The sequence below is a fragment of the Bos taurus genome, chromosome 24, assembly GCF_002263795.3.
Source record: "Bos taurus isolate L1 Dominette 01449 registration number 42190680 breed Hereford chromosome 24, ARS-UCD2.0, whole genome shotgun sequence".
Taxonomy (NCBI): domain Eukaryota; kingdom Metazoa; phylum Chordata; class Mammalia; order Artiodactyla; family Bovidae; genus Bos; species Bos taurus.
The window spans coordinates 52,494,337-52,513,365 of record NC_037351.1 but is presented as its reverse complement, the minus strand read 5'-3'; the positions used below and the strand labels follow the sequence as shown (position 1 = coordinate 52,513,365).

At 41.1% G+C, this 19,029-nt stretch overlaps 1 protein-coding gene across 2 annotated transcripts in view; it reads right to left on the bottom strand.

Moving 5' to 3' along the window:
- DCC (DCC netrin 1 receptor) overlaps nt 1-19,029 on the bottom strand; it is a 1,296,534-nt gene that overhangs the window by 520,575 nt on the left and 756,930 nt on the right. For both annotated transcript variants that reach the window (XM_059881088.1, XM_059881089.1), the window contains exons 6-7: nt 17,943-18,097; nt 15,244-15,364 (exon numbers count right to left, since the gene is read on the bottom strand). In XM_059881088.1, the coding sequence (XP_059737071.1) occupies nt 15,244-15,364; nt 17,943-18,097 (276 nt within the window). The remainder of the gene's footprint in view (nt 1-15,243; nt 15,365-17,942; nt 18,098-19,029) is intronic.

Below are 19,029 nucleotides of genomic sequence, written 5' to 3'. Positions count from 1 at the left end.
CCAATGGAACACTGCATAATAGCTAATATTTGTGTAGTATTTTGCATCCTGCAAATCCCTCTGATATACATTTATTGCACTAAATCTTTGAGACAACTATCTACCGTATTTTAAAGCTGAAGGAATGGAGATTTGAAAAGGTTAGGCAATATTATCTAAGATTCTGCCCACTAGATTCTATATTCCAATATATTTTAAATTGCTATAGATAAACTAGAGAAGGATGTGGACATGAAACGTGTCCACATCTCAGAGACTAGGTGAATATTACATGGTCGAAGATCAAATGACTGACTGATGCCAAACCTGGGCTATCATTGAGACCCTCAGGGAAAGTGCTAGTTTGAGTGCCAACATTTCTCTAAGGGAAAGGGGACTTTGCAGCAGAAAATAAAACAGCAGAGATTATCTTCCTCTTACTTTTATCTATACCTTAGCAAGTGAAATACTTCTTTAGCAGATTGAATTCATAGCCATATACATTGACATTAATAACCTTCTCAAAAAAATTGCTTCTGTATCCTAACAGGTACAGTTAATTACTACGGTTTATAAGGGAAAATGTCTGTGGAAAGCTTACGAGCTATAATCATTGCTGGAAATAAGTTTCAAAAATATTAAGTTGCACTTTTATTCATTTATGCTCAGTGATGGAACTCTAAAGAGAATGTTTGTAGTTTTAATGAGCATCACAGATTTTGTGAGAGAAGCTGTCTAATGACTCATTTTTCAGTTTGGTCCACCAATATATTAGTCTGGTACATGGAATTGGATCTTCTAAATTATTTACAGAACTCCAGGAATAATTTGATCCCACACAGACAACCACTGAGCATTTAAATCATAGTTACTCTTCTCATATCAAGAGAGAAAAATTCAACTTAATTGACCACCAGTGACTAATATCCGACTAAAAAGTACCTCATTTGAGAGTTAGTTATAATCTCTCTGACACAGTTGCTTATGTGTTATTACACTGACAAGTTAAATTCTAAAAGATCTTAAAAGTGTTATGACTAGTTGTATAAGTTTTCATTGCTTCACACAATCCCACTGAAGTTAGTATATAAGAGTTCATACATCGTAAGAAACACTTTAACAAGCTGTAGTTAATATACAACTATATGAGTATGCGCCCACATATTCCTCTGGATATTTGGGATTTCAAGGTGTTCATCTGGTTCCATCACTTCGTGGTAACTATATGGGGAAAACGTGGAAGCAGTAAAATATTTTATTTTCTTGGGATGCAAAATCACTACAGACGGTAACTGCAGCCACAAAATTAAAAGACACTTACTCCTTAGGAAAAAAGCTATGGCAAACATAGGCAGCATATTAAAGTAGAGACATCACTTTGCCAGCAAAGGTCCATAGAGTTAAAGCTACAGTTTTTCCAGTAGTCATGTATGGATGTGAGAGTTGGACCATAGAGAAAGCTGGGTGTTGAAGAATTGATGTTTTTGAATTGTGGTGCTGGAAAAGACTCTTGAGAGTCCTTGAACAGCAAAGAGATCAAACCAGTCAATCCTTAAGGAAATCAACCCTGAATATTCATTGGAAGGACTGATGCTGACACTGAAGCTCCAATACTTTGGCCACCTGATGGGAAATTCCAACACATTGGAAAAGACTCTGATGCTGGGAAAGATTGAGGGCAGGAAAAGCGGGTGACAGATGGACGGCATCATCGACTCAATGGACTTGAATTTGACCAAACTCTGGGACATAGTGAAGGACCAGGAAGCCTGGCATGCTGCAGTCCATGGTGTCACCAAGAGGTGGACATGACTGAACAACAACGAGGTTTTCTTCTCATGTTGATAGCGAAAAGTCACAAAAATAGATCCAAATCAAATCTCAGCAGGACTCTGTGGGGCTCCTGGGCATGGAGGCCTTTCTATGTCCCCCATTTCTTGTACGGAATGGACTCCAGCCTGTGTGATAGTCCCTGAGCTCCACAGGGCAGATTTTAACAGGTACTAGTCAGGGAAGAGAGGGAAGCAGGGATAAGGGAGGAACAGCCAAGAAACAATAGTACAACCTTAGGGTAGGATCATGCTTCTGCCTCAAGGGATTCATGTAACAATGTCTTTAAGCTCTGTTTGGAAGAAAAACCCAACAAATGGAAGATGTAAGCATTACTTTGGCCACCTGATGAGAAGAACTGACTCATTTGAAAGACTCCGATGCTGGGAAAGATTGAATGTGGGAGGAGAGGGGGATGACAGAGGACAAGATGGTTGGATGGCATCACTGACTCAATGGACATGAGTTTGAGTAAACTCCAGGAGTTGGTGATAGACAGGGAGGCCTGCAGTGCTGCAGTCCCTGGGGTCGCAAAGAGTTGGACATGACTGAGTAACTGAACTGAACTGAAAGCATTCCTCCTACAGAGAAGACCACCTGAGGCCTGATTAAAGGAACCAGAGAAGCTCATCAAAAGATCACTGGAAAACAGGTCAAAATACAGGCACTGCACACACCCTAATCTTATTAGCAACCCTAGCCTTGAACTATTGCTATGAAACTCCTTACCAAATCTTCCCACCTAGCAGCGTGGTTTTTGAGGGGCACAAGCCTACTGTTTTCCCCCTTTGCCCAGCAAAGAAATAAAGCTCTTCTTTTCTACTTCACTGAAAACTCTGTCTCCAAGATTTGACTCAGCACAGGGGCACGGAGACCAAGTTTTTGGCATCAAAAGGACTTCTGATTTTATGCCTCAATGTTCGTGACCAGACCTAATACTTTTGCCCACATGTGATCTGCCCCCTTAATACAATGTTTACAATTTGACATCATTTGTAAACAGTAAAGCTTTTCCAGGGGAGGACAAGGAATTGAAAATAGCTCACATTTTTTTTTTTTTTTTCTAAATGCTTAACCAATATATTTCCTGACCTACAGTAGGAAACTACTATGTTGCCAATCTTGGAGGAAAAACAAAAAACCAGCATTAGAACATATTCAATATCAACAAATGTGTTTGGGATATGAGACAAATACGAGATACATGTCCCATATATATTTCTTATTTGGAAAGTATGAATTGGTACATTGCCCAAGCAAATCTACATTTAGGAAATATTTAGAATAGTGTTTATTTGGTTGTGAACATATTACTTTTCTGTGCCTAGAATATAGAGAATACATTATTACTCCCCATGGCTACTTTGTTATATATTCATCCATTTCTGCCATTAAATTTAAAATATTCCAGACTATATATATCTTGATTACAGCTGTATTTCCAGTTCTCTAGCCCTTATCTTCTCTGCCCAGCAGTTAAGTATTTCTAATTATTTTCATTGCAGACTATGGCCAGGAAACATAATGCTGTTGTTCAGTCGCTCAGTCGTGTCTGACTCTTTGCGACACCATGGACTGCAGCACGCCAGGCTTCCTTGTCCTTCACTATCTCCCAGAGCTTGCTCAAACTCATGTCCATTGAGTTGGTGATGCCATCCAACCATCTCGTCTTCTGTTGTCCTCTTCTCCTCCTGCTTTCAATCTTTCCCAGAATCAGGGTGTTTTCAAATGAGTCAGCTCTTCACATCAGGTGGCCAAAGTACTGGAGCTTCAGCTTCAGCATCAGTTCTTCTTATGAACATTGAGGATTGATTTCTTTTAGGATGAACTGGTTGGATCTCCTTGCAGTCCAGGGGACTCTCAAAGAGTCTTTTCCAACACCACAGTTCAAAAGCATCAATTCTTCTGCACTCAGTTTTCTTTATAGTCCAACTCTCACATCCATACATGACTACTGGAAAAACTATAGCTTTGACTATAAGGACTTTTGTTGGCAATGTAATGTCTCTGCTTTTTAAAATGCTGTCTAGGTTTGTAATAGCTTTTCTCCCAAGGAGCAAGCATCTTTTAATTTCATGGCTGCAGTCACCATCTGCAGTGATTTTGGAGCCCAAGAAAATAAAGTCTATCACTGTTTCCATTGTTTCCCCCATCTATTTGCCATGAAGTGATGGGACTGGATGACACAATCTTCATTTTTCTAATGCTGAGTTTTAATCCAGCTTTTCCACTGGCTTAAAATTCAACAGAACGCTACCTAACAATTAGAACCAAGATCACTAACTCCAAGATAACTGATATTTTATATGTATCTTATCTTTGTTCCTATCATCCTCTCTATCCCATACTGCATCACCAGCACCAGAAAATAAGCTTACTTTTCCTTTCAGCAACCAAACAGTCTTAATTTAACTATTACTTACCCACACTCCATCATTCTCAGGCTTCCTTCATGGCTCAGCTGGTAAAGAATTTGTCTGCAATGCAGGAGACCTGGGTTCAATCCCTGGGTTGGGAAGATCCCCTGGAGAAGGAAAAGGCTACCCACTCCAGTATTCTGGCCTGGAGAATCCCATGAACTGTATAGTCCATGGATCCCAAAGAGGTGGACATGACTGAGCAACTTTCACTTTCTACCCACACTCCATTTCACTGGAGAATGACTAAAGGGTAACTAACTCATCAGCATCTGCTATGTCAACCAGATCCGAAAGTATTGTGTACCTGTTTGCAAATCTGACTACTGAAGTATCTTATGACTCCTAACACATTGATTCTTGACACTTTTTGGCTGGGCTGTTCAGTGAGTAGTAGACTTGAAGAGCTACAGTCAATCGTCATTTGGAAAGAGGACTTAACTAATGTCTCTCACCAGGTAATAAGTAAACAAAAGTAAAATAACAACAAGAAACTAAAACCAAAATAACAACAACAAAAAAAAACATTTCCTTAGCTCTTAGAAGAGATGGCTAGGCAATGCAAGTGATACAAACCAGCTGAAGTATTTTAACCTGAATTTACCACCACTTACATAACACACCTAAGTATTTCTCATGCATATGGAAAGTCTTCTTAAGTGTGCAGATCTTTGTCTGTGGGTGCACAAGAGTATGTGCACTCATGGTTGTGTTAGGTATGCAGAGATGGTTAGCAGTCTGGAAATGTGTGTACAGCGTCACAGTGTCAGATATACAAGATTCCTGATCGCATTTCCTCTAGTATAATGACTTTTTTTAAATGGCATTGATCATCTTGATCTTTATCTTGAGGAAACCATGCATATATTCCACATGTTACAGTACACACATTTCAATAGTTTTCCAAAACTTATTTTCTGGAGAGAAAAACAAATCATTAACTCCATTTAATTTAGTAGGTGGTGTTTCCTAAGTCACTAATTGTGAAAGAGGGAATAGCTAAACTCTGTATAAAAGACGAGGCTGAAACCTCATTAGGCTTATGTAAATATCCACCAACCATGGGCGCCCTCTTGAACAGGCCATTGTGTGCGCTTCAGTGAGAAGCAGATTGTTATGGTTGCCCAGAGAATCTCTGAGCCGCAAGCATGTGGACAGACCAAAGCTGAACAGCTGGTCAATGCAGGCCCACGATGTGCTTCACAATATATGGTGACCGTTTATTGTCGGAACTTCGAGAGAGAGGGCTCTGTTCTTCCGCCATGGTCAGCTTCATTGCTGAGTTTATATTTATAGCTAGCCTCTCCACCATCTGTGCACGCGGCCTACACTGCATCTCTGAGGAATTGGAGGCATGATTTGAAGACCTGATTAAATAGCCAGGAAAAAGCAATCCATCATTTACAAGGAGGGAGTATAAGACAGTCACAATGGTGTTCTGTCACGCTTTCAGATTTTGGTCTTCATTTTCTTTTACTTTCATTCTAATCCAATGCCAGATACAATAAACACCAAGCCAGTGTCGCAGCCACTGACAACACTTTACCATCTAAAAGGGAGAAGAATGAACTATCAAGATTCCCTGAGGCTTGCCCTCCTCGGGAGGTAAATGACATTTCTGCCGAGGGGAGCCTTGTCCTTTTGTAGTCTCATAGACCCAAATGAATCAGGACCTGAACAGAACACAAGGGACCATTAACAAAGAGATACCTGTTGAAATCAGAGCTGACTGGTGTAAGTGAAGTTCAGTGCCTAGAATTGGTTTATTGAACAAGCTGAACTATTGGAATAGCAAGAAAGAAGAGGAAACAGCTTTATTTTTTTCCCATCCTCCACTTTCAAACACACTCTATCAGATATATTTTCTATCCTAGATAGCAACTTGGGTCAATCCTCGAGTCCTGAAGGCACCTTAAAATATTTTAAAAGCTTTCTTTTCAGATATTAAAAACAGTAACAATAAAGGGAACACATACACATGCCATCAAGTAAGCTCTAAATCAAGACATTAACCTAACATTCCATTTCAAGTTTCTTCCCTCCTCCTAGAGCTGGCCTGAGGCCAAAAATGGGTAAGAGGCAATGGAACTGTCTGTCACTTGGTTTTCATTCTATTGGGTCTGCCTGGCCCCCCACCGCCACCCCCACCCCCAGGACTTAGGGCTTCTCTAGGGTAGAAAGAGAGGATGGACTTCAAGTAGAGACAGAGGCTCTTTTTCTCAACCTGTGCTCTTTAGAATCCATAGTCGTAGAAGGCATCCACATGTGTGTTTGTGGGGGCAGCTATGTGGGTTCTTCTGAGGCCTTTCCACCCGAGGAACCTCCACTCTAGACCCCTTCCTAAAGCAGGCACAGCGGGGTCTGGCTGGCCTTCTGCCCCAGCTCCCAGGTCCGCTCCACCCCCAGTATCTTCTGTGGCTGTAGCCTCTGCAGCCAGAACCTCGTGGGCAGGCTTCTTCAGCTGTCTTCAGCCCTGCTTTTTCTTCACAAGTACAGCTCACACCCTTGTTCCTCCCCAAAGTGGAAACAGAACTCAACACAGCTGACTTTCCCTTTCTCCTGCGGGCTGTGGGTGAGGGAAAGCTACAGGGCTCAAAACGGCCTGGAGCGAAAACTCCCTTCCGGGCCTTTCCCACCGTTCTGTACAGAATAAAGAATTTTCTCCCCCAAAGAACGGAATGTACATGAACATTGATTATGTTCAGCTCCCAGCTGGCCCCAGTCTCCGGCCGGTCTCAGGAATTCCTTGCCCCTGTCGTTAGAAGCTAACTAATCAAAAATAATCTTGAGGAAAAACAAACCCCTTCAAAACAATGTATTTCTGCATATATGTTTTCTATATATACCTACCCTCTTCTTGACTTAGCACAGCAGCTCACTGGTCTGACTGCTGCCCCTTTTCGCCTCATTAAAGGTGATCTGTTCCTATAGAGTATCGGTCTCATTCTTTCTCCAAACCTTGCCTTCTCTAGTTCCCTTACCTTACAGTGGGCACCTCCAGACAACTTTTAATCAAGATAAGATGTCTGTTTTCCAGTTGTGCAAGCAGTTTCCAGTAAAACATATACACGCACACAAATCACAAATGCACTCTGTTCGAGGAGTTTTCTCGGTGTCTCCATAACTTGACTTGTAGGGGAAAGAAAATGCCATGACAATGCCTGTGTGTTTAGTCACTCAGTCGTGTCTGACTCTTTGCGACCCAATGGACTGTAGCCTGCCAGGCTCCTCTGTCCATGGGGAGTCTCTAGGCAAGAATACTGGAGTGGGTTGCCATACCCTCCTCCAGGGGATCTTCCCAACCCAGGGATGGAAACCAGGTTTCCCACAATGCAGGTGGATTCTTTGCTGTTTGAGCCACCAGGGAAGCCCTGACAATGTGTTGACAAATTTCAACACATCAAAGAATCTTCCACACTGAATGGCTTACAGGGGATGATGACCAGACTTGGCCAGTGCCAACAAGTCCTAGGAGAGTATACCACATATATCTCTTTAGAAATATGACTGTTTATCTCATATTTTCCTCAGCTTTATGGCCTTAGATGAAAAATCAATGTTAACCAGAATTCTCTTGTTCTGTGGCTTATGCAGCAACCAGTATTAGTGTAAATGTTGCCATATTGTTGTTAATGAGACAGCACAGGGCTTGTGAACCATGGCTCACATTAGAGACTGATTTTAGAGGTTCCTTTTCTCTACCTCATCCATTAACGTTTCAGCAGAAGAGAATGCACTTAGTCACACCAACGAAGTTACATTCACACATAGGGCACATTCAATAAAAAGGGAATGCGCAGTCCATCAGAGAAACTGGTGATCTTGAACAAGAGTTAATTGTCCCTTTAAATTACAAGGTAGTTCCTTTCATTCTTTTACTCATCTGAGACTGTGGTTCTACGGCTGCTTCTTTGTTTTAATGAAGAAAACAGAGAAAGTCATTGTTGTGAACATTATGATGACAATTTGAGAGTCTTTGGATAATTGGTTAGATGCACCAAACATCAGGCCTTGATAGGTTACAAAGATAGAAGTCAAAGAAAGACGATGTCTCATGTATTTCTGTAGCTGTACAGAAATTACTACTTTCTAAGGAGTACGTCCAGAGAAGGCAATGGCACCCCACTCCAGTACTCTCGCCTGGAAAATCCCATGGATGGAGGAGCCTCGTGGGCTACAGTCCATGGGATCGCTAAGAGTCAGACACAACTGAGCAACTTCATTTTCACTTTTCACTTTCATGCACTGGAGAAGGAAACGGCAACCCACTCCAGTATTCTTGCCTGGAGAATCCCAGGGATGGGGGAGCCTGGTGGGCTGCTGTCTATGGGGTTGCACAGAGTCGGACACGACTGAAGCGACTTAGCAGCAGCAGCAGCAAGGAGTACATCAAGGCTGCATATTGTCACCCTGCTTATTTAACTTATATGCAGAGTACATTATGAGAAACGCTGGGCTGGAAGAAGCACAAGCTGGAATCAGGATTGCCCAGAGAAATATCAATCACCTCAGATATGCAGATAACACCACCCTTATGGCAGAAAGTGAAGAGGAACTCAAAAGCCTCTTGATAAAAGTGAAAGAAGAGAGTGAAAAAGCTGGCTTAAAGCTCAACATTCAGAAAACGAAGATCATGGCATCTGGTCCCATCACTTCATGGCAAATAGATGGGGAAACAGTGTCAGACTTTATTCTTTTTGGCTCCAAAATCACTGCAGATGGTGACTGAAGCCATGAAATTAAAAGACGCTTACTCCTTGGAAGGAAAGTTATGACCAACCTAGATAGCATATTCAAAAGCAGAGATGTTACTTTGCCAACAAAGGTCCGTCTAGTCAAGGCTATGCTTTTTCCTGTGGTCATGTGTGGATGTAAGAGATGGACTGTGAAGAAAGCTGAGCACCAAAGAAATGATGCTTTTGAACTGTGGTGTTGGAGAAGACTCTTGAGAGTCCCTTGGACTGCAAGGAGATCCAACCAGTCCATTCTAAAGGAAGTCAGTCCTGGGTGTTCTTTGGAAGGAATGATGCTAAAACTTAAACTCCAGTACTTTGGCTACCTCATGCGAAGAGTTGACTCATTGGAAAAGACTCTGATGCTGGGAGGGATTGGGGGCAGGAGGAGAAGGAGACAACAGAGGATGAGATGGCTGGATAGCATCACCAACTCGATGGACGTGAGTTTGAGTGAACTCTGGGAGTTGGTGATGGATAGGGAGGCCTGGCATGCTGCGATTCATGGGGTCGCAAAGAGTTGGATACGACTGAGTGACTGAACTGAACTGAACTGAATAAACTTACTGCAGGAAAAGAGTAGGACAAGATTGAGTTAAGAAGGAAACTGCTCCAAAAAGTTAAATAATCAATAGATGGCATGAACTTTTCATAAGGAGGTATTAATATTTTAAAGTATTTGGATCTATACAATAATTGTTCAATCCCTCATCAAAAAAAGGAAATAGTGGAAAGAGAGCAGTAATGCTTTTGACCTTCCGTAGTGTTACCACATTTCAGGGCAGCTGATCAGTTAGCTTTTTGTGTGTTTGTTTTATGTGTTTTTGCTTTCTTCCTGGTAGAAATTGTACCGACAATGTGATGACATGTTAATTGCTCATTCATGTCCAACTCTTTGCGACCCCATGGACAAGGGCTCACCACACTCCTCTGTACGTAGGATTTTCCAGGCAAGAATACTGCAGTGCATTGCCACTTCCATTTGCAGGAGATCTTCCCGACCCAGGGATCGAACCCAGGTCTCCTGCATAGAAAGCAGACTTTTTACTGTGTGAGCCACCAGGGAAGCTCAGAAATTGTACCATTATGGGGATATTCCATGACATGTATATTATAGATTTATGCTAGTTTGAACAAACCACCATATTAAACCTCTAAAAGATTACAGAACAAAAAAATAAAAACAATAAATTATAGAAAAAAGGACAACTCATCAAAACCTGTTTTTTTTTTCTTTTAAAGGAAAATGTTTTACTTTCAAGTGATTACTTCTCCTATTTTTCTTCAAAGTTCCACTGATTTAAGACTATAAATAAGCATGTGTGTATACATATATATGACTCACTGTACATGGAGACCAAGACGAAGGATTGTGGGATCTTGCAAACAACAGCTTTATGAGTATGGCAGAGGAGACGGCAGAGCAGGACTGTAATCCTCTTCTCCTGTGAGAACTCTGAAATTATAACTTGCTGCTGAACAACTATTGACAGAGAAGAATGTTCAGTTCAGTTGCTCAGTCATGTCCAATTCTTTGCAACCCCATGGACTGCAGCACACCAGGCTTCCCTGTCCATCACCAACTCCTGGAGTTTACTCAAACTCATGCCCACTGAGTCGGTGATGCCATCCAGTTATCTCATCCTCGGCCATCCCCTTCTCATCCCGCCTTCAATCTTTCCCAGCATCAGGGTCTTTTCCAATGAGTCAGTTCTTCACATTAGATGGCCAAAGTATTGGAGCTTCAGTTTCAGCATCAGTCCTTCCAATGAACATTCAGGACTGATTTCCTTTAGGATGGACTGGTTGGATCTTCTTGCAGTCCAATAGACTCTCAAAAGTCTTCTTCCACACCACAGTTCAAAAGCATCAATTCTTCAGTGCTCAACTTTCTTTACAGCCCAACACTCACATCCATACTTGACTACTGAAAAAACCATAGCTTTGACTAGACATATCTTTGTTGGCAAAGTAATGTCTCTGCTTTTTAATATGCTATCTAGGTTGGTCATAACTTTTCTTCCAAGAAGCAAGTGTCTTTTAATTTCATGGCTGCAGTCACCATCTGCAGTGATTTTGGAACTCAAAAAAAATAAAAAATAAAAAAATAAAGTCTCTCACTGTTTCCATTGTTTCCCCATCTATTTGCCATGAAGTGATGGGACCAGATGTCATGATCTTAGTTTTATGAATATTGAGTTTTAAGCCACCCTTTTCACTCTCCTCTTTCACTTTCATGAAGAGGCTCTTTATTTCTTCCTCGCTTTCTGCCATAAGTATGGTGTAATCTGCATATCTGAGGTTATTGATGCTTTTCCCAGCAATCTGATTCCAGCTTGTGCTTCATCCAGTCTCACATTTCTCATGATCTACTCTGCATAGAAGTTAAATAAACAGGGTGACAATATATAGCCTTGACGTACTCCTTTCCCAATTTAGAACCAGTCTGTTGTTTCATGTCCAGATCTAACTGTTTCTTCATGACCTGCATACAGATTTCTCAGGAGGCAGGTCAGGTGGTCAGATATTCCCATCTCTTTAAGAAATTTCCATAGTTTGTTGTGATCCTCACAGTCAAAGGCTTTGGCATAGTCAATAAAGTAGAAGTAGATGTTTTTCTGGAATTCTCTTGCTTTTTCAATGAGCCAATGGATGTTAGCAATTTGATCTCTGGTTCCTCTGCCTTTTCTAAATCTTGTTTGAATATCTGGAAGTTCACGGTTCACGTATTGCTGAAGCCTGGCTTGGAGAACTTTGAGGACTACTTTGCTAGCGTGTGAGATGAGTGCAACTGTGCGGTAGTTTGAGCACCTTTGGCATTGCCTTTCTTTGGGATTGGAATGAAAATGACCTTTTCCAGTCCTGTGGCCATTGCTGAATTTTCCCACTTTGCTGGCGTAGGAGAATGTTGAATCTTACCAAAAAAAGGTACCCCACATCCAAGGGCAAAGGAGAAGGCCCAGGAAGATGGTAGGAGTGACAAAATCACATTTAGAATCAAACCCCATTCCTGCTATAGACACCCGGAGGGCTCAAACAAACCTTGTGTGCACCAGGACCCAGAGACCCCACAGAGACTGAGCCCAAACTGTGTTTGGGTGTCTCCTGTGGAGATACAGCTCAGCAGTGGCCTGCCGCAGGGGCAAGGGCTCTGGGTACAGCAGACCTTGGTGTGGCATAAGCCCTCTTAGAGGAGGTCACCAATAAGCCACCACAGAACTGCCAGAACTTACACAGGACTGGGGAAACAGACTCTTGGAGGGCACAAAGAGAACCCTGTGGGCACCAGGACCCAGGAGAAAGGAGCAGTGACCCCAAAAGAGACTGACCTAGATTTCCCGTGAGTGTCCAGGAGTCTCCAGCAGAGGCATGAGCCGGGTGGTGGCCTGCTTCAGGGTTGGGGGCACTGAGTGTAGCAGTGGGTGCATGGGACCTTTTGAAGGAGGTCGCCATTATCTTCATCAACCTCCACCATAATTTGGACTCAGGTCAAACAACAGGGAGGGAACATAGCCCTACCCATCAACAGAAAATTAGATTAAAGATTTACTGAGCATGGCCCCACCCATCAGAATAAGACCCAGTTTGCCCAAGTCAGTCTCTCCATCAGGAAGCTTCCATAAGCCTCTTATCTTTATCCATCAGAGGGCAGACAGAATGAAAATCACAATCAAAGAAAACTAACCAAACTATCACATGGACCACAGCCTTGTCTAATGCAATGAAACTGTGAGCCATGCTGTGTAGGGCCACCCAAGATAGACAGTTTATGGTGGAGACTTCTGACAAAATGTGGTCCATTGGAGAAGGGAATGGCAAACCACTTCAGTATTCTTGCCTTGAGAACTCCATGAACAGTTTGAAAAGTCAAAAAGACAAGACACTGAAAGATGAATTCCCCAGGTTGGTAGGTGCCCAATATGCTACTGGATATCAGTGGAGAAATAACTCCAGAAAGAAAGAAGAGACAGAGTCAAAGCAAAAACAACGCCCAGTTGTGGATGCAACTGGTGATGGAAGTAAAGTCCAATGCTGTAAAGAACAATATTGCATAGGAACCTGGAATTTAGGTCCATGAATCAATACAAATTGTAAGTGGTCAAATAGGAGATGGAAAGAGTGAACATCAATGTTTTTGGAATCAGTGAACTAAAATGGACTGGAAAGGGTGATTTTAACTCAGACGACCATTATATCTACTACTGTGGGCAAGAATCCCTTAGAAGAAATGGGAAGCCATCATGGTCAACAGAAGAGTCTGAAATGCAGTACTTGGATGCAATCTCAAAAACGACAGAATGATCTCTGTTCGTTTCCAAGGCAAACGATTCAATATCACAGTAATCCTAGTCTATGCCCCAACCAGTAACGCTGAAGAAGCTGAAGTTGAACGGTTCTATGAAGACTTATAAGACCTTCTAGAACTAATATCCAAAGAAGATGTCCTTTTCATTATAGGGGACTGGAATGCAAAAGTAGGAAGTCAGGAAATACCTGGAGTAACAGGTAAATTTGGCCTTGGAGTTTAGAATGAAGCAGGGCAAAGGCTAATAGTTTTGCCAAATGAATGCACTAGTCATAACAAACACCTTTTCCAACAACACAAGAGAAGACTCTATACATGGATATCACCAGACAGTTAACACCAAAATCAGACTGATTATGTTCTTTGCAGCCAAAGATGGAGAAGCTCTATACAGTCAGCAAAAACAAGGCCAGGAGCTGACTGTGGCTCAGATCATGAACTCCTTATTGCCAAATTCAGATTTAAATTGAAGAAAGTAGGGAAAACCACGAGACCATTCAAGTAAGACCTAAATCAAATCCCTTAACATTAAACAGTGGAAGTGACAAATAGATTCAAGGGTTAGATCTGATAGACAGAGTGCCTGAAGAACTATGGACCGAGGTTCATGACATTGTACAGGAGGCAGTGATCAAGGCTCTCCCCAAGAAAAAGAAATGCAAAAAGGCAAAATGGTTGTCTGAGGAGGCCTTAAAAATAGCTGAGAATAGAAGAGAAGCTAAAGGCAAAGGAGAAAAGGAAAGATATAAGCATCTGAATGTAGAGTTCCAAAGAATAGCAAGGAGAGATAAGAAAGCCTTCCTTGGTGATCAGTGCAAAGAAATAGAGGAAAATAATAGAATGGGAAAGACTAGAGATCTCTTCAAGAAAATTAGAGATACCAAGGGAACAATTCATGCAAAGATGAGCACAATAAACAATAGAAATGGTATGGACCTAACAGAAGCAGAAGATTAAGAAGAGGTGGCAAGAATACACAGAAGAACTGTACAAAAAAAGATCTTCGTGACCCAGATAATCACGATGGTGTGATCACTCACCTAGAGCCAGACATCCGGGATGCAAGGTCAAGTGGGCCTTAGGAAGCATCAGTACAAACAGCTAGTGGAGGTGATGGAATTCCAGTTGAGCTATTTCAAATCCTAAAAGATGATGCTGTGTAAGTGCTGCACTCAATATGCCAGCAAATTTGGAAAACTCAGCAGTGGTCACAGGACTGGAAAAGGTCTGTAAAGGACTATAAAGATAGCTGAATGGCAAAGAATTGATGCTTTTGAACTGTGGTGTTAGAGAAGACTCTTGAGAGTCTCTTGGACAGCAAGGAGATCAAACCAGTCCATCCTAAAGGAAATAAGTCCTGAATATTCATTGGAAGGACTGGGTGCTGAAGCTGAAACTCCAGTACTTTGGCACCTGATGTGAAGAACCGACTCATATGAAAACACCCTGATGCTGGGAAAGATTGAAGGCAGGAGGAGAAGGGGATGATAGGATGAGATAGTTGGATGGCACCACCAATTCGATGGACGTTGAGTTTAAGTAAGCTCCGGGAGTTGGTGATGGACAGGGAGGCCTGGCGTGCTGCGATTCATGGGTTTGCAAAGAGTCGGACACGACTGAGTGACTGATCTGATCTGATCTGTTATATATAGAGATTTTATATTTTTATGAAACACTGAAAGAAAGGCAAGCTGCAAAATAGAGAAGAAAGAAGTGATTTAGTAGTTGTTGTCTTGACAGCCAGAGGTATCTATTGTTCATAATAATCATATCTCACTGGATGGATTTATATATATATCAATAGATATAGATATAATTTTCTAGCACAAATATATCATCAATACACATATACACACCTTGATTAAATAATTCTAATTTCCAAGTTACTTTGGGAACAGGGAAAACTATACGGATTTTTACAGATAAACCACACAGAACAGTAACTACAAAAACCAGAGCAAAGTTCGTCTCATCTTACCAGGCTTAGGGACAATGAGCTGTGCACTGGTCTGGGTGTTTCCTGCTTCATTTTCAGCCACGCACTGATAAAAGCCCTCATCCGACTTCACCACCCCAAGGATCCGCAGGTTGCTTCCTCCCTAGTGCGAATAAAATGCAGGTAAAATATTTGAAAAAGCAAAAATACTTCAAGTGACAAAATGAACACAACCCAATTATAATCCCACTTCCCAGAAAAGCCAGAACGGAGGCCAAGAGACAGCCTGACAGATCTGTCCTAAGCCACCTGGAAAATGTCACAGAGTCCCAAGCCTTTGCTGAATCCACGTGTAGCAATTTCACCCAGTTCTGTGCTGAAAAATATACTCTCAAGGATGTACATCACCCTCCAATTCTAAATGAGCAGTAATCAGAACATTGCTTTATTATGTATGGAACAGAGGTTAGTATCAAAGAAATCTCATTCTCTTTCCCTTGTGCTGAAGCAAATAGGTTCAGTGGCTGCTGGAGAGAAACAAAAATCAAAAGGAAACAAAAACACTGATTTTTGCAGCTTCTAAAGGACAAGAAATCTAGGTTGGACATTTTCTAGAAGTGTTTTTAACTGAAAAAAAAAAAGATGTCAGCAAATCCTTTTAAAATTGTGTGACCTTTTAGGGAATTGGAGGAGGTTATGGGGGATATTTTATACCCGTGTTGTTCTTGTTATATGGCAAAATGTTTCACAAAATGTTTCATGTTCAGTAATCCATAAATTAAATAGAGCAACATTAACTCCTGTTTTATATAAATTTGGGGCCACCATAGTTTTCAAGGATGGATGATAAAATGAACTGAAATAGCATCTCATTACCCTAACTCAGTTTATCTCCGATAGTGTAAAAATTAGTTCAGTAAGTGAGATGTATTAAATCACTTCCCCTGAAGTCATTAAGAGATAAATATTACCATAGGGGAATTCTTAATTGTTTTTAGTGTCTTGTAGTCAATTCTTGGCTAATGTAAAATTCTTAGATAAAGCTGACTAACTTCTAATTAACAATTCTCATATAAGTTACTATTGGGACTAAATGTTAACTCGTGTGACAGACAATGGCTCTCAGATATCTGGAGCTATTGGGGAAATATTTTTTAAGCACAATTTAGTGTGAAAAGGGCTTATAGTGCACATTTCCTTTTTACCTTAAGAAACATTTCAATAGGTTGGGTATAATGGGTCATGCTGGGGAAAAGATTATTCAAACTGTAGAGAAAAATAAATGTTGCCTTTTATCATGTGTCCTTAAGGGCACTCAACAATTTCCTCTCTGTGAGAGTGGCAGACATTTCAGGCGTATACAACACATTTCATGTTGCCCTGTGGCAGGTCATTTTTAATTCACTGATAGAGAAAATAGCATAGCATATACAGGAACTAATGGACTGATGTGGCATTCAAAAGTTAAATTTATTTTCCTTTCTTACTCTATTCCTAACCAATTAAATGCAACTAAAAATGAAAAATAGTAAGTGATGATAAGCCTAATAAAGATATTCTTTACAGATGTATTCCTTAAGAGCCCTTATAATGTGACAAAATGCATGGATCAGGAGATGATGAAAGCTTCTGAAAGTCAGCTGATCACGGAGCAGTGACCGACCTGCTAGAGGCCTTATGAAGCCATGGAAAGAGTTTGTGCCTGAATTCCGTGCGGGCACTCACACTAGAATTGCCTTCTGCTGGGAGACTTGGCCTAGAGGACACTCTTCTTTATCAGGGTTACATCTGCATCTCCAACATATGAGAAATGGACCAAAACCCTCCATCTTTCGCTGCAAAGTTCCTTGATATTTAAAAAGTGCTCTTCATATGTCTTACTCATATACCTGACTTCAGATACTCTGATGCTGACCTCAGCCAAAAGGAGAGTTTCCAAAGAGTATTTTCAAATGAGAAAAGCTTTCTGCTGCCAGCAGCAAGCACAATAATAATAATAATGAGAGGCTTGGGTCATTCACTGTGTACCAGGACCACAAACAGCTCTGTGAATATAATGCAATTATCCCTATTATCTCCACCCAGGACAGGAACAGAGTACACTAAACCATATAGGAACTATAAGAAGCATTGTTCTTGGCTTTAACTCAATGCTCTTAAATGACAAAACATGTAAACCCTGGGTCTTGATATCTTCTCCACCACTGTCACGGCACCAATATTGTCTCGGCACCAATATTACTGCCCTCTTGCACCGCTCATAAAGGACCAGCTGGTCCTATTTGGAAGAGCAGCAAAGGAGCAGAGTGGCCATCTGTATGATCGAAGTGAGGCTGCCATATTCATAAGTGGCACATTCTATTAAAGCTTTATTATTATGGGCAAAAGTCAAAGAACTAAGAGATTCTTGGCTTCATACAGTCTAGTACTAGGTTCAAAACTTTTTTCTTCCAAGAATCACCAGTGAAAACATTTAGAAATTATTGGTATTAAGCCTTCTATTTTTTCATTGTTGGTTTAAAATCTTCTCTGTAAAACAAGGGGATGGGTTATTTGATTATTCTTATTTTTTTTAGCTCAAAAGTTCTAAGTCTAAAAACTCATCTGTTTTATTAGAACAATTTTCTTCACATATCATAAAAATTCCCAATGGGAATCTTGTCCCCAGGAAAGAAAAGCAACTGAAAACAGAATAGACGATGACTGGGATTATAAAGCGAATTTGAAGAAAAGATAATTACCACTATCTGAAAATAATCACTAGGAATGACCACATCTCCATTCTTCATCCAATTCACAGTGGGCACAGGCTTCCCAGAGACTGTGCATTCAAACTCAATATCCATGCTTTCATAGGCATAGAGGTTGGAAGGGTGATTTAAAAACCAGGGCGGAACTGTAAAGACAGAAAAAAAAATAAAAAGTGAGTGGGTGGGGATGTGAACTTGCATGCTCTATTTTCTCAGAGTTACAGACAAATACTGAAAATGCTTACAACTTTAATTCCCTAAGCCCTTAGTTTGCTTTATAGGAACTACTGTAGGACATAATCAGAAGGCGATGGCACCCCACTCCAGTACTCTTGCCTGGAAAATCCCATGGACGGAGGAGCCTGGTGTGCTGCAGTCCATGGGGTCGCAAAGAGTCAGACACGACTGAGCAACTTCCCTTTCACTTTTCACTTTCATGCATTGGAGAAGGAAATGGCAACCCACTCCAATGTTCTTGCCTGGAGAATCCCAGGGATGGGGGAGCCTGGTGGGCTGCTGTCTGTGGGGTCACACAGAGTTGGACATGACTGAAGTGACTTAGCAGCAGCACCAGTAGGACATAATACACACCGCCCCCCACCCAGCCCAATGTAGTTAAACAGTTGAGTGAATGGTGGTGTCTTGCCACAAAGAATTAAAAAAAAAAAAAAAACCTTGAAAAAAAATACAATAAACATTCTGAATAACCAAGTATTTGTATCCAGTTGACCTACATAAAGGACACTGGGAATTCCATACAGCTATGGAAGCTATGCTGATAAAGCAAATAAAGTGGAGATGATATGACTGAGAAAACCCAGAGTATAAGACAAGAAAGCTTAGTGTCTGTAATTCTAGAGTTTCATTAGGATTTAGTTAATGTGATGGACTCTTTCCCACCAGAACTGGCTGTGGTGATAGGGTACTAAAGATGGCCATTATCTTTGCTGTGGACACATTCCTATTGTCGTAGTAATTATCTACTCTAGTGCACTGCTATATGTATTACTATTTTCTCAGCAAGGTACATGATACACTAATTTAATTTAACGTCTTAATTACCATAATACTAGTTATA